This window comes from Emys orbicularis, chromosome 17 (genome assembly GCF_028017835.1).
Source record: "Emys orbicularis isolate rEmyOrb1 chromosome 17, rEmyOrb1.hap1, whole genome shotgun sequence".
Lineage (NCBI taxonomy): Eukaryota > Metazoa > Chordata > Testudines > Emydidae > Emys > Emys orbicularis.
In genome coordinates, this window is record NC_088699.1 from 13,505,076 (window position 1) to 13,530,798 (window position 25,723).

At 46.5% G+C, this 25,723-nt stretch overlaps 1 protein-coding gene across 1 annotated transcript; it reads left to right on the forward strand.

Moving 5' to 3' along the window:
* Nucleotides 1–1,942: 1,942 nt before the first annotated feature.
* On the forward strand, nt 1,943–25,493 carry GUSB (glucuronidase beta). The gene is made up of 13 exons (XM_065418295.1): nt 1,943–2,159; nt 4,938–5,126; nt 6,745–6,926; nt 8,347–8,489; nt 12,649–12,836; nt 13,980–14,132; nt 15,029–15,207; nt 16,242–16,388; nt 17,558–17,642; nt 19,331–19,507; nt 20,512–20,647; nt 23,441–23,589; nt 25,460–25,493. The coding sequence occupies exons 1-12, from the start codon at nt 1,962–1,964 to the stop codon at nt 23,587–23,589; spliced, it is 1,926 nt and encodes a 641-aa protein (XP_065274367.1). The 5' UTR covers nt 1,943–1,961; the 3' UTR covers nt 25,460–25,493.
* The last annotated feature ends 230 nt before the right edge of the window (nt 25,494–25,723 follow it).

A 25,723-nucleotide genomic window follows, 5' to 3' on the forward strand; every position in this document is an offset into this window, starting at 1 on the left:
ATCACTCACACGCTAGGCTAATCCCTTCACTTAGACCATACTGGAATAACCAGAGCTGTTGTCTCGCTAAGTGAGTCACTGGGACACAAGATTCCAGTGACTAACTGCCAGCTGCTCTGTCATTGTGGCCATATGACTTGCAAGCCAGGAGACTGAAGTGAACCAGAAAAAAATCTTACTCTACCTATAAAAAAAAAATCCATCTCCTCCCACCCTTGCCTTTCTGTGCGTCTTCCTCTGCTGCCATTTCTCACTGTAACGGCGTTTAATCCTGTCGCGGTTTGGGTGGGGGGTGCAGTTTGAATGAAAGCTGCTACCCAATGACAGCCCTGACCCTGCCGCTGACAGTGTGCGGCTGGACTGGAGTCTACGGAGTTCCATGCAGGTGCCGCAGTGCATCCCTATGTCATCAACAGACGAAATGGGGCTCAGGGTCCAATCCTCTCACTAGTAACGCTCAGGAGTAGCCCCAGTTATGATCATTCAGGTGGCTTATCTTTCTTAGCCATTTCTAGAGCATTGCTCTTTGTAACACCTACACACTGCATAAGTAAGGAAAGCAGGATCGGTGGCATAGACTTTAAGGTCAGAAGGAACCATCATGATCATCGAGTCTGACCTCTTGCACATCACAGGCCCCAGAACCTGACATCAATTCCTGTAATAGACCCATCACCTCTGGCTGAGTTACTGAAGTTCTCAAATATTGATTTAAAGACATCAAGTTACAGATAATCCACCAGGCTGCAGAGGAAGGCGAAAACCCCTCCAGGGTCTCTGTCAATCTGCCCGGGGGGAAATTTCCTCTTTACCCAAAATATGGCGATCAGTTAGCCCCTGAGCATGTGGGCAAGACCCAGCAGCCAGACACCTGGGAAAGAATTCTCTGTTGTAACTCAGAGCCCTCCCCCTCTAGTGTCCTATCACTGGCCATTGGAGCTATTTGCTAATAGCAGTCGGAAATCAGCTACATGCCCTTGTAGGCAGTCTCATTGTACCATCCACTCCATAAACTTTTCAAGCTCAGTCTTGAAGCCAGTTAGTTCCCCCCCACTCCCCTTGGACGGCTGTTCCAGAACTTCACTGCTCAGAAGGTTAGAAACCGTCATCTAATTTCAAGCCTAAATTTATTAATGGCCAATTTATATCCATCTGTGTATGTGCTTATGGGGCCTCCATCACCATGGTAGCAGAGCACCTCACAAGTATTTTAAATGAACATCATGTCTCTTCTTACCAGCCTGGAAATAAATTTGGGCCTTAAAGTCACAGGGCAAACTTCTATTGTCAGTGAAATTCAGAGTAACTCCACCTATTTAGGTTGAGTCACTCTGGGTTTATATACAGGGTTGCTAACTCTCATGATATGTGGTGTGTTTCTTAAAGCCCCAGCTCCTGGAGTCATATGACTGTGCAAGGATCTCAGTTTTCCTATTGTAATAAAGTTAACGTCTAGCTCTCACAGTTGCGGAAAAATGCTTGATGACCCAAAAGCACCCGAAAGGTTATAAAAAAACCCTCAGACGATAAATAAAATTAATCTAAATAATTATTTTAGTTCTGATGTGGGGGAGGGGATTTGCATAATGATTTCTGACTGCTTGGGGTGGAGGAATCCTGAATAACTGAGATCAGAACCTGGCTCGAATTCTGTATTGGAAAATATTTGTTATCCTATTTAGACTGTGAGCTTGCCAGGACAGGGACCACATCATCTCACCTTCTTACTGGTCTGTAAAGTGACTAGCAATTGGGCTCAGTGTAGGTAAAAGACTATAATCCCCCGGCCCCAGGGCACATCCACTTTCTTCCACTGTCTCAGGCACACAGAGAGGCTGGCAAGCCCATAAGCAAGATGGCTGCAGGTGCCTCCAGCTGGAAGTCATGTGAGTGTTCCTTGCAGTCAGGTGGGCCCTGGATCAGCTGACTGCCTCTTGCAGAGCTGCCTAGCAGACAGCAGCATGGCTCTGTGCTGTGCTCTGTGCCTACTGCTGCTCTGCTGCCAGGCTCTGGCCCTGGGCGGAGGGATGCTCTACCCCAGGGAGTCTGCCTCCAGGGAGCTGAAGGAGCTGAATGGCCTCTGGAGCTTCAGGGCTGACTTCTCGGCGCAGCGGGACAAGGGGTTTGTGCAGCAGTGGTACCGGAAGCCCCTGAGACAGGTATGGAGGGGGGCACCTCTGGGGCAGTAGTGGCAAAGAGGGTATCTGCCACTGGCCTTGGCCACCGAAGAGAGACATCGGGCCAGCCTGTGAGCGGAGAGTCTCCACTGAGTCCCTGCTGTAGGGGAGTTAAATGCCTTTGTCTCCAGGGCTTGGGGCCCAAACCAGAACCCAGCCCCGGAGTTTGGATCCAGTAGCATGATCCCATCTCAATAACGGGGCAGATGGGTGAGAACGCCACATCCCGGCACCAGGATTTCAACCCCTTAAAGTCAGTCCTCCACAGAGATAAAACAGAGCTGTGAGAGTCGGATCAGGGTTCTGGTTCAGGCCCATCTCTAATGAAAAGCAGGAAACGAGCATCATAAATATCAGAATGAGACAAGGAAAAAGAGCCCGTTTCCTCCCAGTTTCTCTTCATTATATCAGTTTCCATCCTGACCCTCACTTGCTGTTTCCTGAAACACAGGCGTGAGTGTGAATACTGTATTAGAAAAAAAAAAAAGGATCTTTCTGTAGTACAACTTAACGGTTCTTTTCCTGTTATCTGGGCACGTGATTTTAGCTTCCCCTTTTCGATTTAACTTGAGGCAAATCAATTGCGGTTTACTCCCTGCATTGCGTGAATAATGTTTAGCATTTGAGTAGCACTTTTCATCTTCAAGATGCTTTCCAAATACTAATCAATAAAACTGAGCAGCCTTTTATTGTTTCTCCGTTTCATTCACAAGGGCCTGAAGCAGGAAGCTTGGAAAGTGTGTGAATGTTTGATTGAACTGTAGACAACATGATTATAGCAATCCTAGTGCTACAGAAATTAATACCATTCTCTAAAGAATAGTTATACATGCTCAATGTTGGAAAATTCAGGAAATAGTGAATGATTCTAACAAATAGCCAATACAAAAAAAAAATCGTGGAGTAAATGTTGAATCTTTTCCAAATGAAAAAATGTGTACAGTAAATCTAGAATTTACTTCAGAAGAATTATGAATACAAGAAGGCAAAGTGGTGTTATGTTTTGGTGTATTTTTTTAAAGGGGAATAACCATTGGAGTGCGAGCTGCTGAAATTATGGGGCACTTAGAGAAATAAATAATATATCTCGGAGAGGCGAGAGAGAGAACTGCATGGAGTACCATATTTTGTAATATAATTTGAGAACATGTAATAGTGAAATAATTATACCATCTCTAGAGTTTCCTTATGTCATTCCTGGAGGGAAAATAGCAAACCATTGGTTACACTTTCTAAAAGGCATGCAATTATTTTTGAATAGTTGGGGGGGGGTGTTAATATTTATAGGATGGCACTCAATCAGGATTGAATAGTTTGTAATCACTGAATAGTTATAATCTTTTACAGTGTGCAATATCGCCGAGATCCTCTTGCTTAAAAACCCACTGAATTTGCCACGTTTTGTAGCTGTAGAAAAACTACCTGGTGCTCAGAAGACAAAGGGCCAGATCGTCATCTGGTGCAAACTCAGTGTCCGTGAGGCTACACCAGTTTCCACCCGTTGAAGATCTGGCCCCAAACAGCCCAAATTCTTGGCAGCCATACTACTACTGCTTGCTATGACCAGTGACTTTAAGGGATTGTGCCTAATTGTCTGAAGTTATTTGCGAGAAAGGATGGTCCCGTGGTTAGGGTGCTAGTCCGAGCCTCAGGGGATGTAGGTTCAATTCCCTGCTCCACTACAGATTTCCTGGGTGTCCTTGGGCAGGGCACTTAGGGCCACATTTTCAAATGTATTTAGGTGCCTAAAGATACAGCCAGTGGGATTTTAAAAAGCACCGAACCAGATTAGGTGCCTAACTCCCATGGAAATTAACCAGCTTAAGTGCTTTTGAAAATCAACCTAAGCAACCCTTTGCATCTTGAGGCACCCAAATACCTTTGAAAAGCTGGCCCTTAGACTCTCTGGGCTTCCCATCTGTCAGATAAGGATAATAATAATTCCCTCCCTTGCGAGGATAAATACGATGGGAATGGATGCCACAGGAGTGCCTAAGAGATTTATGCGATGGCGGGTGTGCAAAGGTCCCTGTTGGGGTTTGGGGCTCCATTTTGTAGAAATAGCACAAACTAATTGTACAGTTGGCCACTCCCATGCCCTGCGCTGTGGCCGCTGTATGTAAGGAGTTTGAGGGGATTGGGATTGATGGAGCAGAAACGGGCACTCTTCACTAAGTGTGCAGGTCAGTTTTTGAAATTTATGCACGTGATTGTTTGTTATCAGTGAACAGGGGGAGAGTTATAATCACATGGGAAGCATGAGCACAACAGCCAGATATATTGGCTGTAAAAGTTCCTTGTAGATCCCGCCCTGTGTGTTAATGAAAGGTTTTCTATCCCTCAGCACTCCTTGCTGGCTAATTGGTGTAACTACATCAGCAGTAAATTCTGAACAGTTAGATAAATGCGACATGAACATAATCCCAAACTCAAAATCAATTTGCCTTTTGCGATGGGCCTGAGGTCAGCCTGATGCAATATGATTTTAGGTGGAAATTATGCAGAATCTGGTAGGTTCAATCTAAAATCGGGGGGAGAAAGGAATTTCCCTTTGCATTTTGTAGGGGTCCATTCCAAGTAAAGGGAGAGAAACCCCTGGTGGATTTACAGCAGTTGACTGACATCAGAATCTGGCCCACAATGGATGTGCCAGTGCACCTTTTCGCCCACAAGCCTATTTTTAAACTGCTATCAAACTTCACACTTATTTTTTAGTCCCAAGTGAACCATTTCATCCTCTGTCTCCTTTGATCCTCTCAGAGTGGGCCTGTGATCGACATGCCAGTACCCGCCAGCTTCAACGAGCTCACTCAGGATCCCAACCTGCGGCAATACACTGGCTGGGTTTGGTATGAGAAAGAGGTGCTGCTTCCCAGCAGCTGGCTTCTGAATGCCCTCAACACCCGCGTGGTGCTTCGGGTTGGCAGTGCCCATTACTACTCCATAGTGGTAAGTATGGTGGCCCGGTGAACAATTTGCCGTGCATTCCGTCTGCTCAGAGGCTCTCGAAATACCCGCCGCAAAAGCTGCCCTTGGGGACCCCCACATCCTGTATTATAGAAGAATGTTCTATTATAGAACATTCTTCTATAATACAGGATGTGGCAGCTCTGACAACACACTGTGGGCATGTCTGTATCAGGGGTGCTGGAACAATTTTTATAGTGGGGGTGCTGAGAGCTATTGAATTAAACAGTAAACCCTGTTTATAATGGAAACCACTACAAGCCAGGGGGCAGGGCAGCACCCCAAGCTCCAGCACCTATGGTCTACACCAGGGGAGGGCAAACTATTTGGCCTGAGGGCCACATCTGGGTATGGAAATTGTATTGCGGGCCATGAATGCTCATGAAATTGGGGTTTGAGTGCAGGAGGAGGTGAGGGCTCTGGCTGGGGATGCAGACTCTGGGGTGGGGCAGGGGGTTGGGATGCAGGGGGTGGCTCAGGGGTGCAGGCTCTGGGCAGCGCTTACCTCAAGCAGCTCCTGGAAGCAGTGACATGTCCCCACTACAGTTCCTACGCGGAGGCATGGCCAGGCGGCTCTGCTATATCCTGCCCCATTCGCAGACACCCATTGGCCGTGGTTCACGGCCAATGGGAGCTGTGGAGGCAGCACTTGGGGTGGGGGCAGCATGTGGCGCGGAGCCCCCTGGCTGCCCCTATGCATAGGAGCCGGAGTGGGGACATGCCAGTGCTTCCAGGAGCCATGCTGTGCGGGCCCCGACCCTGCTCCCCGGCTGGAGCACTGGAGCGGGGGAAGCCCCAGACCCCGCTCCCCAGTGGGAGCTCAAGGGCAGGATTAAAACGGCTGGCGGGCTGGCTGCGGCCCGCGGGTGTAGTTTGCCCACCCCTGTTCTACACTAAAAACACTGCAACGCCGATGTAGCTGCACCATGGTAGCACTTAAGTGAAGACGCTCCTATGGCAAGGGGAGAGAGGTCTCCCGTTGGCGTAATCCACCTCCCCTAGATCCAGTAGCTGTGTCGGCGGGAGAACCTCTCCCAGCTACAGCTCTGTCTACATGGGGGGGTTAAGTTTGGCATAACTACGTTGCTCAGGGAAAAATCCACACCCCTGAGCAGCGGACGGAGTTATACTGACATAGGTCCGTAGTGTAGACCTGGCCTATTACTTAGTCAGCACTCTGCAGTTTTTCGCTTTGAAAGTCCAGCTGCAGCTTCCGTGTTGTCTGCAAATAAGAAGAGGAGCCAAGCCACAGATCTGGAGTCCAAAGTGCAGAGGGTTCAGAACAAGGACCTGGTGGTGCTTTTCCAGCTCTAGCTTCATTGGTCCTCTGACCTCTGAGCTAGTAGCTGAAGTGTTGCCCTATTGCAGGGCTGAAGGACACCAGATTTTGATGCACCCGAAGCACCCATGAAGGTGATATTGGCTTTGTGTGACTCCACTGGGAGTTAGGTGCCTAGTAGAGCTGCAGGGGTGGGCCCTTGGAAGGAGAACTCTGACTCCAGCATTAGTGTTCAGGGAGGTCATGTTCTTCCCCCCCAGCCCAGGCTTCCCTGTGATATCTAATACTGCCACTCCGCCCTTGCTGTTCCTTCTTTTGCAGTGGGTCAATGGAGTGCAGGTTACTGAGCATGAAGGGGGCCACCTCCCCTTTGAAGCAGACATAAGCAGGATTGTTCAGGGCAGCCCCGGAGCTCTGTGTCGCATCACCATTGCGCTCAACAATACGCTGACACCTCAGACCCTGCCTCCCGGCTCCATTCAGTTCATGACGGACGAGTCTAAGTGAGTTCACTGAATTGTACCTGGGCTGTGGTGGAAATTACACACCAGAGTTATCCTCGTTAATCATCACAGCATAGGAACTCATTCAGCACCTCCAAGTAATTTGTGAACCATTAGGCCATGTTAATCCCTGTAGTATTAATAGCAAATATGTTGGAACATAAGAACGGCCATACTGGGTCAGACCAATGGTCCCTCTAGCCCAGTATCTTGTCTTCCAACAGTGGCAGATGCCTCAGAGGGAATGAGCAGAACAGGATAATTTATTGAGTGATCCATCCCCCAGTTGGCCAGTCCCAACTTCTTGCAGTCAGAGGTTTAGGGACACCCAGAGCAGAGGTTGCATCCCTGACCATCTTGGCTAATAGCCACTGATTGCCCTATCCTCCATGAACTTACCTAATTCTTTTTCAAACCCAGTTATCCTTTTGGCCTTCACAGCTTCCCCTGGCAAGGAGTTCCACAGGTTGACATACATTGTGTGAAGAAGTAGTTCCTTTTGTTTGTTTTAAACCTGCTGCCTATTAATTTCATTGGGCAGCTCTTGATTCTTGTGTTATGTGAAGGAGCAAATAACACTTCCTCATTCACTTTCCCTAAACCATTCAAGATTTTATAGACCTAGATCATATCCCCCCTTAGTCATCTCTTTTCTAAAATGAATCGTCCCAGTCTTCTTTAATCTCGCTTCCTATGGAAGCTGTTCCACACCCCTAAGCATTTTTGTTGCCCTTCTCTGTACTTTTTCCTATTAGAATAGATCTTTTTTGAGATGAAGTGACAAAAATTGCCTGCAGTCCTCAAGGTGTGGGTGTACTGTGGATTTATGATATTTTCTATCTTCTTATCTATCCCTTTCCTGATGGTTCCTTTAGCTTTTTTTGACTGCCGCTGCCCATTGAGCAGAGGTTTTCAAAGATTTATCCACAGTGACTCCTTTCTTGAGTGATAACTGCTAATTTAGACAACATCATTTTATATATATAGTTGGGATTATGTTTTCCAATGTGCATTACTTTGCATTTATCAACATTGAATTTAATCTGCCATTTTGTTGCCCAGTCACCCAGTTTTGTGAGATCCCTGTGTAACTCTTTGCAGTCACTTTTGGATATAACTATCTTGAACAATTTTGTATACGGAGTAATTCCTGTCTTTTAACCAGTTACTGATCTGTGAGGGGATCTTCCCTCTTATCCCATGACTGCCTACCTTGCTTAAGAGCCTTTGGTGAGGGACTTTGTCAAAGGCTTTCTGAAAGTCCAAGTAACTCTATTCACTGGATCCCCCTTGTCCACGTGTTTGTTGAAAGGGACAATGTGGTCTATTGCAGGAGTATTTTAATAGTACGTCGCTAACATCTGTACTTTGCTTTTTAATTCTTGTGAAATGGAATGTAACCCTTTCCCCTCCCTCACAGGTACCCTAGGGGTTATTTTGTTCAGAACACAAGGTTTGATTTCTTTAACTACGCTGGAATTCACCGGCCGGTCATGTTGTATACAACCCCCTCTGTCTACATAGACGACATCACTGTGACTACAGCCTGGGTGGGGAATATTGGTAGGTATCTAGGCAATTATGACAACTATCTTCCTATCCAAGAGGGGAGATGAAAGGAGGCAACGGGAAAGCTTCCTGGTGGGGAATTTTTGGATAGGTTGAACTGATCATGCAGTAGGTTTAGTGTGGGCAGCCACGTGCCCTCATTTGATCACAGAAGTTGTAAAAATCTCCTTCAGGGGTTTAAAAAAAGAAAAAAGGCACTTGCCTGACAATAGAGTCCAGAGGCTCTCAACCAGGAGTATGCAGAGGTCTTCCAGCGGGTACGCCACCTCATCTAGATATTTGCCTAGTTCAGTGTTTCTCAGCCTGGGGATCATAATTCCAATGGGAGTCGTGGGACAGGTTTTGGGGAGTCGCAAGTGCAGAGCTGACATTAGGGGGTGGCAACCAGGCAATTGCCCGGGGCTCCATACCACAGGGGCCCCCACAAAGCTAAGTTACATTCTTCAGCCCTGGGTGGCGGGGCTTGGGCCCCGGGCAGCGAGGCTCAGGCTTCGGGTACACTGAAATGTAAGTACAATATTTATATTCCGATCGATTTATTTTATAATTCTATGGTAGAAATGAGGAAGTCAGCCATTTTCCAGTAATAGCGCGCTGTGACACCTTTGCATTTATAATGTCTGATTTTTGTAAGCATGTAGTTTTTAAGTGAGGTGAAACTTGGGGGTACGCAAGACAAATTAGGCTCCTGAAAGGGGTACAGAAGTCTGGAAAGGTTGAGAACCACTGATCTAATCTAGTGAAAGGATCCATGTGTAGCGTCTTGAGGTGGAATTTTGTGTAAGGGCCAATCCTGCTTTGACTGCCATAAGGACTAGTGTCAATGGAGAGGATTTCATGAGCTCCACAGGAATGTTCTGGACCTCAACACACGCACACTGTGCCACATAAAAATCCTTCTGTGTACGCATCTTAGGTACTAACATGGCCCCTGTTTCTCTCAGACCTGAGCACTGACAGTCTTTAATGCATTTATCCTCACAACAGCCTGTGAGGCAGGGTCGGTCTGTTATGCCTGTTTCACAGGTGGGGACCTGAGGCCTAAACAAGGTCTCACAGGTAATCTGTGGCAGAGCAGGGAGTTGAACGCCGGTCTCCAGAATCTAAGACCAGTGCCCTAAACGCTAGATCGACCAGCCTCTTCCTCCTTTCAGTGGGGCTCTGAGCTGTATGCATCCTGTACTAATGCGTAGCCTTACGAGCCCCAAGCTGGCTCCCACCGGGGTCAGTGGCCAAATTCTCGGTGGTTTTAAATGGTTCAGGTTCAAGGTACGAAAGTGCCTGACAAAGGCCTAGTTGCTCTTCCCCTTCTGGACACTTATCAGATAGGTGCATTTGGGTTCCCCCCACGCCGTTAAACTTCCTGAGTCCCAGCAGTGCTTGGACGCTGCCTCTGGTTTTCTAGGCACACTGTCAGGTGCAGATCCTGTGTCTTCCACCCCCTTCTGAGAACTGAGACCCCACAGTCCAACTGCCTAAGTCCTGAGAGTAGGCAGGCTGCCCCATGCCCTTTCCCAGAGCACCAGCGCTGGTTCACCATTTACCATTTCAGGAACCCAGGAGAGTTGAACCACATAACACAGGCTTTGCAAAAGGGAATTCTAAACCACTCGCTCTTACTTGGGACAGCACAGACGATATAAAGATTCAGACAAAATATTAAACACACACATTTCCCTACCTCAGTTTCCTCACCACTCGGGAGCATTCTTTGGGCTTAGGTCAGAGTGCTCTGGGGGTACTGTGGATCCTTCCTTTCTTATAGCTTCTCCTCCAAATCATGGAACTTCTGTCTGCTCACTGCAGTGAGTACCCTCTTTAATGCATGCATACTCTCTTCTAGCCCCCCCCATGGCCAATAAGAGCCTTTCTTTTATAACCTTCAGTTCCTTTGTCATGTGACCCTCTGATCAGCCTTGTCAGGTGATCAATGTCCCCTACCAGGTAAGCCATTGCTTAGTTACCAGCCCACCTGTGCAGACTGGTGCTTCTGTAGCCAATTCTTTGTCTCAGGGTGCTTCCCTGGGAATAGAGGACCATGGAGTTTTAAAAACTCTCCACTGTTAACCCTGTGTCACACTCCTGGGAATTTCAGTTCAACATGGAGGTAAAAAGACAACTGAGAAGACAACCAGCCCCACGTTCAAAATGCAATCCCCAATATCGAACAAAACTCATGAGCTGTATATAGACAGATTCCCCAGATTGTCCCAGCACTTCTCATTCATAGATCTCAAAGCATTTGATAAAAGAGGATCATTAGCCCTTTTTCACAGATGGGAAAACCAAGGCACAGAGTGGTGAAGCGACTTGCAGAGTTGGTACCCAGGTCCCCTAGTTCCCAGTCCAGTGTTCTGTCTACTGGACCCTGTTGCTAGGCACATTACAATTCCTTTTACAGTCTTAATTGTTTCAGCTGCATCTCCATGGCTTGCCTTTTAACATGTTCCTCTGATTATATGGCATTGAGGATGATTATCCGAATGACTGCAATTGCTTTAAAGCCATGTCAAATGGCCATAATCTTCCAGGTACACACAGAATATAAAAGTCCAATTAAAGTGGCTCATATCCCTTAGAGAGGTAACCTCCAAAGGCAGATAAGAGTCTAGGGAAATGAAGGGATTTTTGCTTGCCTGGTCCATTTCATTTTGCATGTACGGACGCCTCTCTGTTTAGCGCTGTCACTTGTAATACATTTAATTAGTTTCCCTTGCAGCGTTAAATTGAGGGCAGCTGCTCACAAACCTGCTTTTCCCTGTAGCGTGCCTGGTGCCGGTGCAGATACTAGGCCAAGGTGGGTGCTGTGAAGGGTAATTATTTTCCCCACCCCATTTCTGACAGCAGCAGGTCCTTGCAACAGGAAATGCAAATCTGGCTTAGATTTCCACCCCCTGCTCATATTAAGCAGTAGCCAATTACTTTCCATGTTTCCTTTTCTGATACTCTGACCCTATGGCCCTCTTATCTTTACACTCTGCACTGTGTCCCCCGCATTTCCTGCTGTGTAAATGTCAGGCTTCTCCTCTGCTATGCCCTAGCCCTGCGCTTTCCTGCATCTCTGTGCACGTCAAATCCTCTGACATGCATCCCTGACTTCACCTACCCGTCGCCTGCTCCTGCCTGCCTTCCTTCTCTCGCTCCACTGGCTGTGCTTGGAACAACCTCTCCAGGCAGCCCCCACGCTATCTGACAGCTCCCGGTTCCATCAAGTCCCCGGACGATGAATCCCGTTCCCCCTCCCACTCCAGGCTGGGTGTGTTCTGTGACTGTGCCTTTAGATTGTGAGCTCATTTGGCGGGGACGTGGTAGGTAGTTCAGTGCAAACGTACAGAGCTGGACTGAGAACAATAGAGTCAGGAAGCCAACTCTGACGAGCGTATACGTGTGTGTATTTAGCACTGTGTTAACAACCAGCCCTGGAGACTGAAGTCCTCTCTCCACAGGAGGTCAGCAGGGGCAGAGGCATTGCCAGCTCCGCCAGGCTGTGTGCCTGAGCTTTGGTCTAGAATTCTTCAGGGTGAGACTGTACGTAGTCCGTTCATGGCTTGGCCTCTCTGCTGAGCTTGCCAGCAATGGGGCCAGTAGCAGCAATTTTGGTTAATGTGGACACCAGTCCAATGAGAACTGGCCTGAGACCCACCAAACTCATTTCACACGGGCATGGTGCCTGCGAGCCAGCTAAATTCCAGTCTTGGGCTTGGTCACTGGGAAGACGAGCACTATGGTACCAAGCCATAGTTGGGTGTCAGCTCATACACGGTACCTTCTTTCATCCACCGATCCCTTGGACTGGATTTAAAGTGGCAAAACCTTTATATCTCGGTACCAAGCTCATGAGTCAAACTGTCCCCACAAACCATTTACAATATAGAAGTTGGGTGAGGAAGCGATTCTTCAACTCGACTAATGCAGGGTATTGCTCTAAAGGAAGCACTGCTTCTAAGTCAAGGCGTTCAGACAGGGAAGAAACAATCTGTGTCACTCCAATTAATATGTATCAATCACTTGAAGCCCAGTGATGTAATTATTGGGAGAGCACCCAGCCCTGCTAACCTTGGTGATGTAGGACCCACATCACAATGGGGTTACCGGGAAACATGGCTGATGGGAGAAGGGTCTCCAACCTGCTCCATGCTCTCTTTTGGGCTAGGTGTGGTGCGATACCAGGTTTTGGTGAGGGGCAACACCCGCTACTCCTTGTCGCTGAATTTACGGGAGAAAGAGGGGAAAGTGGTGGCTACGGGAGAGGGACCGATCGGGGAGCTGAAAGTAGTGGAGCCAAAGCTTTGGTGGCCTTATCTGATGCACGAAAACCCCGGATACCTTTATTACTTAGAGGTAAGATGCACATATTTGTCTCATTTTGCGTGTCTCTCATTTCATTCCCCTCCTAGGATTACAGAAATCCATGGGCATCATGAAGCCTGCCTACCTTAATCCTCCTACCCTAAGAATCCTGCCTACATGCTTTCACTTCATGCCATAATCAAATCAAGTTTCACTACCTTGTTGGCGTACTGAGCTGAAAGCCAAGCCACTGGGAAAGAGAGGGCTTGCTGTGTAGGGAGGGAACACGAGGCCATTGGCTTCAGAATCTTACCACAGTGCTTGTAATCCTCGCTGCTCTCTTGTCCCAGGGCCCAGTCCATCCCTTACTGAAGTCAAGGGGAGTCTTTCCGTGGACTTTAGAAAGATCTGGAACAGAACTCGACAAGGAAAGGGAGGGAGATGGCCCAGGGAGTGAGAGAGGAGATAAATGATCCATCTGGAGCAAACTGCTAACCTGCTGCACACATTTAACAACTGCAGTGAGCTCTTTCCCCCTTAGTACAATACAGGCATTCGGCTTTGTTTTCAGCTTGCAATCTTGGAGGATTAGATGTCCTACATGGCTGTCTTTATCTCCTCTGCCTGAGTGGGAAATTAACTGTGATGTAGGGTTTAGAGAGTAGATCCACTAACCCACAGTCAGTTTGCAAAGCCCCAGGTGCATGTTGCCTGTGAGCCGGCTAAATTCTAGTCTTGGGCTCGGTCACTGGGAAGACGAGCACTATGGTACCAAGCCAGCAAAGATGGAGGGTTCTGGCTGTTGGGGTTGGATGTCAGGTCAGAGCTCTTGGGAGGAGCAAGTCCCAAGCCAGCCAGCCTGCCTCCCTTCCTCCTCCTCTACTCTCTATCTTCCCCAGCCTGGGCTCCTGCTGTGACCCACTTTCCATAGGTTGATCCTTCCCTCAGGCCAGGAGGGGAGGTGGGTGCCATCAGGGGGGAAGACTGGGAATGTGGAAGAACCAGCCAGTGTAGGACCGCTCAGAGGTGGGGTTGGCGCAGCTGTAAAATGGATGGGGAGCGCGCGGCTGGGTTGGGCTGCCTTCGCGGGGTCAGGGAGACGGAAGCATTGGCTGGGAGGGAGGCAGAACTGAGCGTATTCTCCTCAGTGCGGTCAGGGTTGAACGCGGAGGCTGGTTTGTGTTGGGGATCCAGGTGAAGCTGTCGGCGCAGGTGGGCGGTGAGCTGTCGGAAGATGTGTACACGCTTCCCATCGGGATCCGCACCGTGCATGTCACCAGCAGTCAGTTCCTCATCAATGGAAAGCCCTTCTACTTCCATGGAGTCAACAAACACGAAGATGCCGATGTAAGAGCACAGAGCGGGGTGAGGCGTGGGAGGCCGCTCTCTGCGACTCCTTCGGAATCTGCTCCAGAAACACCACTTCTGGCCCCACCCCCAGAAGGGGTCCGTTGCCTAGCATCCCCTCCCCCCGATGCACATATGCTGTTGGCAGTAACATTGTGAGGTTTATACAGAGACATCCATGAGGCACCAGGCCATTTTGACCCATAGCGGCCCCAACTGAGATCCGAGCCCTGTTGTGCTAGACACTGTGCATATGCCTATTGAGAGATGTTCTTCATCCTAGAGAGCTTACAATCCCAAATTGATAAGCCCGACAAAGGGCGGGAAGTAGTATTATCCCCATTTTACAGGTGGGCAACTGAGGCACACACTTTAGTTTGAGGATACACAGCTGCGAAACCCACTGCCTCTGCACAACACCTCAGCTGGTACTGTGGAAACAGCAAACCCTGTTTCCAGTGGCTAATGATTTTTCCAGCCTTGGTGAGCCTTCCGCCCCTCTCCCCTCCAAAGCTCTTCTGCATAAACATTCAGTTTTCAGCTCTGTGGGAGTCTTTTAAAACTCGCAAAGACAGACATATTATAGCGTTTGAAGCAGAAAGGCTCCCACGCTGTCCACTCAGGACAGAAGCTAGGCAAGCCTGAGCGTGTCCCTCTGCCCTGTGAAAGTGAGTGGAGAGCAGATGGTGCCCAGCCGGTTCAGGCTGAGAGAGGGAAATGTAGTAACATGTTTAGCTGAAGCCAGGGCTCCCCAGGTGTAACACACAGCAGTGCTGTCAAGCTTAGGGAAGCAACTGTGAAGCGCTTTGAGATCCTTCGCTGGACGGTGCAAGGGCAGTGCAAAGTATTACCGAGTTCTTATTCATCCTGGATTGTCCTGCCTGCTTTCCCCCCAGATCCGTGGCAAAGGACTGGACTGGTCCCTGATCGTGAAGGACTTCAACTTGCTGCAGTGGCTCGGGGCCAATTCCTTCCGCACTAGCCACTACCCCTATGCAGAGGAGATCATGGACCTGTGTGACGCATATGGCATTGTGGTTATTGACGAGTGTCCGGGCGTGGGGATGAGAGATCCGTAAGAGATTGTTTGAAAGCTCACTCCACCCTTTGTATTTCTCCCTGCTCAAAAACGATTCTTTACGGAGCCCCGGCTGTGGTGGGTACTCAGCACAGCCCCTGCCTGGGAAAATGGCTTTTCAGGTATGCCGAGCATCTGCAGCTCCTGTTGACCTCAGCTTAATGTGCAGGGACTCGACACCACTTAAAAATCAGCCTGTGACAAGTTCAGGCCTGTCTACACGCGCTGGTGTGACGGAGCAGGCTAGAGCTGTGCCGTTTCTCAACATCGTTAACATACTGTTCAGTCTTGCAACGTAGATGGGCCCAACCTGCATTCCTAAACTATGCTGCAGCCGTGGGTTGGAGCAGGGCAGTAGCACACTTGTATCCCAGCTACACCGCAAGGGTGAGCGGCGCCTTATCCCCATCGGGGACGGAGGCAGAGGGAATCGAGCTGTAACTGGAGCTACCAACATGGTGGCTTTGAGTAGAAAGAGAACCTAGTTCATCTGAGCCTCGTTGGCCTTGTTTTGTTTTTCCAAACCCCAAATCAGGGGTAGCTTGGTCCTGGAGCCCATTTAAACCAGACCACCAATGTTTGGGTGGGTGAGGGGAGGTTTGGCTCAAAGGCTCTTGTCTGGGGTCCTCTTTACTTCAGACACACAAGCTGCGCTGGGTGATGGTGAAATCTTGCCAGTGCTGTAGAAGTCTCTGAAAGGCTGCCTAGAAGTACGTATTTTAAGCTGGAAGTTGAAAGAGGAAGAGGCGGTGGTTTGGCTCCTGAGAAGAGGGAGCAGGTTCCAAATTCAAGGGGTGCGTGAAGTAAAGCATATTTTGCTAGAATATCTAAGGGGCTAGCTGCTGTTCTGCAAATAGTTATCCCCATCCAGAGATACAGGGCCATCTGGTGTGGTCAGATTTACACCAGGGATTAATTTTGGTCCCTGTGCTCCAAGACCAATTCGTTACATTGTTAGTATCAATAATGGATTTCAGGTGAGTTTTATTTAGCATTTTAGTGACCTGCTCTTGCTTCCTTTTGTCTTTGAGGGAGAACTTTGGGAACAAATCACTGGCACACCATCTCATGGTGATGGAAGAGCTGATCCGCAGGGATAAGAACCGGCCATCGGTTGTGATGTGGTCTGTAGCCAACGAGCCAGCCTCGGAGCTATCGCCGGCAGCTTACTACTTTAAGTAAGTGTGTGTTCTTGTGCGGGGATGTTGAGACTCAGTTTGATGGATGTGCATCATCATTTTTCAGGTCAGAAAAAGGAGTTGCATGGGGAAGTCTGGCAGGTGTTCAGGGATCCCTTAATCTATTTTAGAGTTTCTTTGTATACACGTTCTATGTACTTACTACATATTTCCCCAACGCACCTACTGTTTTGCATATTGGGTTTAATGCCCCGCAGCAGCACGCTAACCAGTTATTTCTCTGAGCTAAACTCTGAAGAGCCAGCAGGAGATCTCTTGGAATGAGATATTCCTTCAAGACTAAGCCCAGGTCTACACTAGCAGGGGGGGTCGACCTAAGATACGCAACTTCAGCTACGTGAATAGCGTAGCTGAAGTCGGCGTATCTTAGGTTGACTTACCTGGCCATGAGGACGGCGGCGAGTCGACCACTGCCGCTCCCCCGTCGACTCCACTTCCACCTCTTGTGAGCTGGAGTTCCGGAGTCGATGGGGAGCGCGATCGGGGGATTGATTTTATCACGTCTACACTAGACACGATAAATCGACCCCCGATAGATCGATCACTACCCGCCGATCCGGCGGGTAGTGAAAACCTGCCCTACGGTTCAGGTAAGGCAGAATTGGTGGAGGGTTTGGTCATTCCTACCTACAGAAAAACCAGGCTCCAAATTCTCTGCTGGCTTACCTCTATGGACTTCAGTGGAGTTAGGCCAGCATAGAGCTTGGGCCTGCATACTGAAGAAGCTGTGATGATTAGAGCAGTACCACTCATTTGTTCTTGCTGGGGCAGGCCACAGCACCTTATCTTGAAGGCTGCAGAGACACTGCCCCCTACCCCTTTCTCGCTCACGCTCTTTTAAAGTTATGTTTATGATGTCTTATGGGGACGGACACCTCTCCAGTGATTTGTACAATGGGTGTGTTTCACCCAGACAAAACAGTCTCCTGGCCCTGTGAGCTCTTAACACGTATTATTCTTAGCTAGAATTACACACTTTGCGGGGCATAAACACCATCCAAGACCCGCACTAGTTCACTTCCAAAACTCCTGCCCGTTAAACTAAACACCGGCTCCAAAGGTTGGGCGCGTGGGGGAGTTTGCTGATTTTTGTGGGGCTGTTTCTCCTTTTTGGTGATGGACACTTGTGTTTTACTGTTTGTAAACAGGACAGTGATAGCTCACACTAAAGCCATTGATCCTACCCGACCCGTAACCTTTGTGTCAAATGCTAATTACGCTCATGATCATGGTGTAAGTTTCATTTCTTTTCTCCTTTGTTTGCTTAATAAAACTGGGTAGATTTTAGGAATGTTAAATAACCCTCTTCTTCCCTCCTGCCCCCATTCTATTGAAGATTTTTGGAGGAGAGAACGTTTGAGTTGCATGGAGAAGCAAAGTTCACAGCGCCTGATCCTGCCGTCATTACTCAGGCAAAATTGAGTCCAGTAGAATGACTAGAACGGTCCCTTCTCTATAATGGTGTGCAGGATCAGACCCATTGTGTAACTGTATAACCCTATTGTGGATGTTCTGTTGTTTCACTCCTTATTGTACCTATTAGCCCCTGAGCCTCTCACTTGCAATAGGCAGTTTCTTAAAGCAGAGAATAAAACCTCTTCAAATGGGAACAGGCCCCAAGTATAGTAATGAATGTTTGTCTCCACTCATTGTAAATGTCTCTTGCTCTTCTTGGGCAGATGCCTATTAGCTTTCCATAGTCTAACCACCCCCCATGCCTGGCTTGAGCCTCTAGTCTGAGGGTATGTCTACCCAGCAAAAAAAGACCCATGACAGGTCTTTGCCGGCTTAGTCCTGCTATAGAGGCCCTACATGCAGAATTGAGGGCCTTGCTTTAAGTGCTAGTGTGTGAAAACTGGTCTCCCTCTGGAATTTCCTTGGAAATCAAAGACAACGTAAAAGGCTTTGTGATGTTTTCAGCATACCATGTCTGTGAAACAAGTCTATTTTTAGATGATGAGTTTGTCTGGCTACATATGAGGCGTGTATATAAACGACTTTCACGAGTACCTGCGAGAAATCCCATTTCATTTTCCTTTCCAAGTAAGCTAGCCTTTCCTCTCTAAACTGGGCTGTCCTAGAGCTAGCATGTGTAGCCTTTTGGAAAGCTATGACTTTTCTTCTATTGGCGCAGGATCAAAACCATTGGGGTTTGTTTCCATTTTACACATAGCAAAGAGGGCACTGCTGTTGATTACCCCAATGTCCCATCTATTGCTAGTTGCATGCACCCCATCATGCTCCAGTGGAACATGCTTTTTCCGACAGCTCAGGGAGACACAGAAGAGATTTGAAGAACTTATACACTGTAAATTCTGATTTCAGAACTTTATTACAAAACATGTTAAGAGAACATTGGATAAGTTACATATAACATCACTTTATCTTCAATGGGTTAGTGCCCTTTGTCATACTGTCCAGGTGGTAGAAAAGGCATATAACTCGCAGAATGCTTCGTCCTAAATTACACCACTGATGCATGAACTTAGTCACTACTCAAAGTAATTGACCACTAAGTTGATCATCGTGTTATTTAATAAGTTAAAGAGGATGTTTAAATGCATAAACAGATCCAAGACTCATCTTGGAATTTCCAAAAAGACCAACAAACCTAGGGATGAAACAGTTAATCTTGTTTAATTGGCTACTTTGCCTACCTAAATCTATAAGAAAATGCCAAAATTAACATAGGTTGATGGGGAAAACTGCTTGACTTGGTGAGTTTCCTCCTGTTTTTTTCTGGGAATAGGGTGGGTGGTGGGCAGTCTCATTTTTGTGTTAAAATGCTGTGGGCCAAATTGATCCTAAGTGTAACAACTGAGGTCAGTGGAACTACGGCAGAGACGGATGTAGCCATAGGAACATATGTAGTAGGTTACTTTAGGGTTTGTTACAAATATTACTCTACATTATTTCTCTAGGCTCCATACGTGGATGTAATTTGCGTAAATAGCTACTTCTCCTGGTACCATGACGCCGGCCATCTAGAGGTTATTCAGCTGCAACTCAATACACAGTTTGAGAACTGGTATGAAGCCTACCAAAAGCCAATTATCCAGAGTGAATATGGAGCAGATGCTATTGCTGGGCTTCACAATGTGAGTTTCGTAGCTGTGCCACTTTGGGAAACACAGTGCTGGTCAAGGAGGGAGGTTCAGTCACAACCAACCAACCCATGACATTTACTGACCCCTTAATTCTGAGACATGCTAGACACAATGTGAAATATACTCCTCAGCTGCCATGCACATTATACTGGACTCTACTGTTGAAACACTGGGCCCCATTGAAGGCAGTGATAGCACCAGAGGAGATGAGTTATTTAAGTAAAAGCACTGGCGTATGCTGTAAGCCACTAGTACATTTCCATAATCTCGGAGTCACTGGCCTCCTATAATTTTTTTTTGCCCCTTTGAAAACCTGTCAAACTTTTAACATTCTGATTGTGGTAGTTGGTCCTTTTTTCCTTATTCAAAACACTGCTAAAGAAACTGGTTTACAAAGTGTAAATCATTAACTGGCTCTTATGCGATGTTGCAGTTTTCCTTTTAAGCTGAATCATTGACAGTTAGGCTACAGTTAACTCACTGATTTACACTTTTGTGGTCAAACCTCCAGAAGATGCATCTTGGAATATTCTCTCAGTGCTTTGGCAGTTGTGGAGAATATTCAGCAGACAGGAAGATACAATGCTGGGGAGAAAAGTCAGTTCATTATGGGGCGATGAGATTGTGTAGCTTCAGAGAAACCATTTAGATGTAGCACTTTAAAAGCCGTTGCCAGGAAGTACATTCAGAAGTTGATCAATCAAAAAAAAATGTTGCTAGTTTCTTCCCTACGAATCAAAAAGGAGCTGCCAACATAGGTAGAAGAAGAATTCAACACTATCTAAACTTCCCCTGGCAGTTTCAATTAGATACCCTTCTTTGGTACTTCTAACCTCTGCTAAATAGCCACCACATTCCATAGATATGGCTATAATTCAGTGGTGGAGGAAGCGAATGAATAATTGTACAACTCTTTTCATATGAAAAGTCAATTGAAAACTTTTGCTGACACCTGCTATGTCCTATGTTTGAGTCTTTTCTCCCTTTGGTTACAGGACCCACCTCTTATGTTCAGTGAGGAATACCAAAAGGCTGTGCTAAAGGAATACCATTCAGTCTTTGACAAAAAGAGAAAGGAGTATGTGATTGGGGAGCTCATCTGGAACTTTGCTGATTTTATGACAGATCAAGGTAGGCTGAGATTCCATTCTATATTTAAGCTGCAATGTAAAGATAAAGATTTTCTCCCCTGACATCATGGCTTTCATGTTACAGAACTGAGGGTACAAGATTTAAGTACAAGCATGTGTTCTAGAAAACCTAGTTAGTATATGTGGCACTGAAGATTGTTAAATGCAGCATAACCTTTATTTAAAAGTTCCCTTGTCACTTTCCGCCACATAAACAGCGGAGGGGGGGGGGGGAATGAAGCATGTGCTATAGTATTAGGCTACTGGCTCAACCATCTGTCCCAAAAGCTTCCTTTAACTTCATTTTCTCTGCCAACTCGGGACAAAGTGCCCTCTCCAGGGAATTGTGAAGAAGACATGAGCACCATTAGCAGACCAATGGCAGCCTCGTCATATCTTGTTATAAAAATAGTACCATTGTTTGGTGTACACTGAACAAACTGCTCAAGTCTTTAGGCATTTGGGGAGGGTCAGCGCTACACTACAAAAGAGAACTCTCCCTTCCCCCAATTCATACACGAACACTGCGGCTAAAGCTGTACTCTAGCCAGACTGTGGGTGTAGGAGATCACTGACTTCTACAGTTGGCTGTGTTCTTAAAATGCAAAACAGTCACGCATTTCTGCTTACTGTAATAATCAAGAAGTCTGTCCTTTTGGCAGCTGTAGTGTTCAAAGCTCCCTTGTGTAGCATGCAGAAGACTTCATGCTTTTCACGAAGAACTTCAGAAACATCCTTTGGAGCCAACGCCCACAGCTTGGTCCCTTTATTTCGCCAGCGTCAGCACTGTTCGATGTTAGTTGATTTAGGACTGAGAGCACAACCTTGTCACAAAGTTGTATGTTGAGCTCTACTCTTCCATTACAGCTACTCATTGAAATGTAGCTAGAATTTAGGCCAGTTGGCTCTGATGCTTTAAACTAGGGCAAAGTTCATTAAAATGATGACTTAGTAAGACATGGAAATATTCTATTTTTGCTGTTTCTCTAGAAATGGGTTGTGTTCCAAACATGCTGGTTCATGTCTAACTCTTGCATTAAGGCAGGGGGAAAAGTGACATTTTTCCATGACCAAGTCAAGTATCTGGCTAGGACCTAATTGCAAAGCAGCATTTCCTATGCTGAATGGTCTCTCCTGTGTCTAGGTTGTGTTACGAAGTGTCCCACACGCTAAGGGAAGTGCTGTAGGAGCACCTTCATCACCAGTTTGTGGAGATGGTGCACTATGAGAGAATGCAAGTGAAGTTTGTAGAGGGACCCACCACTCACTACTCTTTCCCACCTCTCCTCTTCCCCGTCCTCCAAAATGCTCAGCCTCAACTATCCTTTTTTACTTTCTAAATTCTGCTCAAAGTTGCTTAGGTGTTTCACAAGTAACTCCCATCACTACCGCTGCACCTACACTGGCAAACCGCATTAATCATGCTGCAGGCAGCTCCTCCAGTTGTAGCCACAGAGGCTATGTACAGCAGGGCTAGATGCCATGATGGTAAAAATGGTTGATCTTGTATGCTACTGTCTCCACCACGGGTGAATGACGAGTCTTGTATGTTCCCAGGTCAAAGCTTAAGCCACAGTACAGAGAATCTGTTGGAGTTACAATTGTGACTGAGGGCTTGTCTACATTACCCGCTGGATCGAAGGGCAGTGATCGATCCAGCGGGGGTGTGGAGGGTGGGAGGGGGGTTGATTTATCATGTCTAGTCTAGACACGATAAATCGACCGCCGAGCACTCTCCCATCCATTTCGGTACTCCACCAGGACGAGAGGAGTAGGCGGAGTCGATGGGAGAGTGTGAGCCATCGACTTACCACAATGAAGACAGCACAGTAAGTAGATCTAAGTACATCGACTTCAGCTACGTTATTCACAGAGCTGAAGTTGCATAACTTAGATCAGTTCTCCTCCAGTGTAGACCAGGCCTGAGAGATGGTCAGCAGAAGCAGCGTGAGCAGTGTATTTAGTGGAATACTGTAGGAATCTGTTCCACAGGTGCTAGCTTCAGTGACTTAAGTAAAGAGCATGTGAGATACAAGGCTCTAAAGAGACCAGAGAGACATGGGCATAATAAAATTAGGAGCAGTGCAGGAAAAGATACTGATTCAAAAGGAATAGTGGGGAAAAAATTTGCAAACTTTGTCTATGACAAATCAATGCAGCTTTGGGCTTCATGCAGCATGGAGGAACGGAGGCCACTTGGAGAAGATGTCGTTTGGACTGGTTTGATTAAAAACTGAACAAATGACTAGTAAATTGGACAAAAGGGCATGAAGAGCAGTAAAGGAAAGGAATGCAGGGTAATACGAAGGGTGAATAAAGAAGAAAATCTAATTGAGTATCAAAGTAAAGTTTTTCAGTGAGATTTAACTGTGGAAATAGAGCAGAAATAGAACCCCCAGCTATTTAAGAGGAGACTGGTCATAGACTATTAAGCACTAGCTTAATTAAAATTGATTTAATTAAAGCGATACAGCCCATTCACAGGCACACTTAAAGCCATTTGACAGCTGTGAACCTATGTAAATGTGTAGTAGTTTAAGCTAAATCAGTTTTAATGAAGCCAGTGTAACAATAATCATCTTCCATATGTAGGAAGGTGGTGACTTAAGTTTCTTCTGTATAACTTGGTTGTGAAAAGTTGCTACTAACATTCTTTCCCTTTGGCTGAAGAGTTAATCCTGTCACGTTGATTACCGCAGGGAAAGAAGAGGTATCTTACTCTGTACACAGATGCTTTATTTTGTGATTCTTCTGTAAAAAACCTGCTTTATTTTATAACTTTTTATATCTACAGCAACCAGTCGTGTTTTAGGAAACAAGAAGGGGATCTTTAGCCGTCAACGACAACCAAAGGCAGCTGCATTTATTCTAAGAGACAGATACTGGAAGCTTGCCAATGAATCAAGTTGTCTCCATCCAACACTCACATATTACAATTTATGAGTGGGTATTAAGCTCAGATGTTTCCATTAAATAATATTTTGCTTAATGTTTACATTTTACTGAAATCTAATATTACAGAATTAGTGCAGTGTAAGTGTTTGAAATAGTACTAAAATAAAAATATTTCCATACCATGGGTTCTATTTAATACACACACCACCAGGGAAATTGAAATATATCCATAGAAAATTAGTAATCAATAGGCTGCATGGTTGCAGGTGGTAAAGTGGATACCTAACATTCTTAATAACTAAAGTATTTGAGAGAGGTAGATTGGGAGACATGCATTAGCGCTCCCGATTTTTAACACTGTAGTGCAGGGGTCGGCAACGTTTGGCACGCGGCTCGCCAGGGTAAGCACCCTAGCGGGCCGGGCCAGTTTATTTACCTGCTGACGCGGCAGGTTCGGCCGATCGCGGCCCCCACTGGCCGCGGTTCGCCGTCCCGGTCCAATGGGGGCGGCGGGAAGCCGCGGCCAGCACATCCCTCGCCCGTGCCGCTTCCTGCCACCCCCATTGGCCCGGGACAGCGAACCGCGGGTCAGTGGGGGCTGCGATCGGCCGAACCTGCCGTGTCAGCAGGTAAATAAACTGGCCCGGCCCGCTAGGGTGCTTACCCTGGCGAGCCGCGTGCCAAATGTTGCCGACCCCTGCTGTAGTGTTTTCATACCCTATCCCTGAAAATGGGGTGCTGGTTAGCTATGTTCTGAAGGAATCACCGTTTCCCCTCTATCCTCTGGTATCTCAAAATGTGTACTGTAATTGATTAGGGCTGCTCTACTCTAAGTGTACACAGCTAATTCTAGTTAGTATGAAATCTATACAACATTAGGTCGTTTCAGTGTACCACAGTAGCTTCTACCCTACCACTCCAGTCAATCATAAATAGATATACCTATGTATAGCAGCTCCAGTTCTTTTAAGTATGAACTTCTCTACTAGGACTACAAGGATGAGATCCAGCCCTGACTTTCAGCTTGGAGGAGCTTAATTCACATGTGGAGGTCAAACCATGGTATTATTCTCAGTAGATAGGTTAACCTATCACTTAACACTGGGTTGAAATATAGATATTGCAGCACCCTCAATATTTTTGGGGTACACAGATTTGTTGAAGTTAGATATGCAGATTCATCTATCTTATAACAAATTCAGGGTACCGGCCTTACCTTATTGGCTGCAATCCAGCTAGTATAGTGGAGGTAGTTAGTCTTTGTGTAAGAAGTTTTTATAAGTCTAGCCCTACAGCAGCATCACCTTTGCCAGATCCATGTTGCTGAACAGTGGTTGCTTACTAGATTTTGGACAGTAACTGATGTGCATTAAACTGCGTGGGTGTCCCCATTTCTGCACACCATCACCTGACCAGAATGTTTAAGCATACCATCACTTATAGTTCTCCTTTATGCAATGTCTCCTTCTCATCGCCTGACCTAACTGACTTAAATTTCTGCCCATATATAAAGAAAAGAAAATAGTTGCCACTATTTATTGGATGGTAGCATAGTGTTCTTTACCCTTGAAGCAACGCATTAGAACCCAAGGGCAATTCTAACTGGCACATGCAGCATTAAAAAAGGAAAGGGACACTCACTACAGAACTCAGAACAATTTTCTTTTAGTTTCCAAAAGAAAACCCGGACTACGAGTATGTCATGTTTACATTGCATACTTAATTAGGAAATCTGTAAAATGTAAGTAACTAAAACTCAGAATATAAAAAAGTTTATCCATGTTAAAAAGCAGTCACTCAAATGTTATCCAGTACCTTACTGAATACCATATTAATCCAATTACCAGTGTTTGAAAGTCATTTAAAAACTTCTTAATTTCTAAACTTTAATTTTCTTTCCCCATTTCAACACTGACAGAATGACATACCAACAGCTGCCACATCAAGATACAGAGACAGATTTGACATGGTTAATGCATTACAAACTAGGACTCAGATCCCTACAATATGCACAGGACTTGCAATTTCAGTAGAAAAAGCTACACTTTTGTTCACTCCAACAAGACAGATGGTAAGGGTTCAACATCCATTTGTATGGTAAGGACAAATATCAAGGAGAGTAATTTCCTGCTTAAGTTCTCCACAGCTCGTTTAAAATTTAAACAAAAAACGGGAACACATA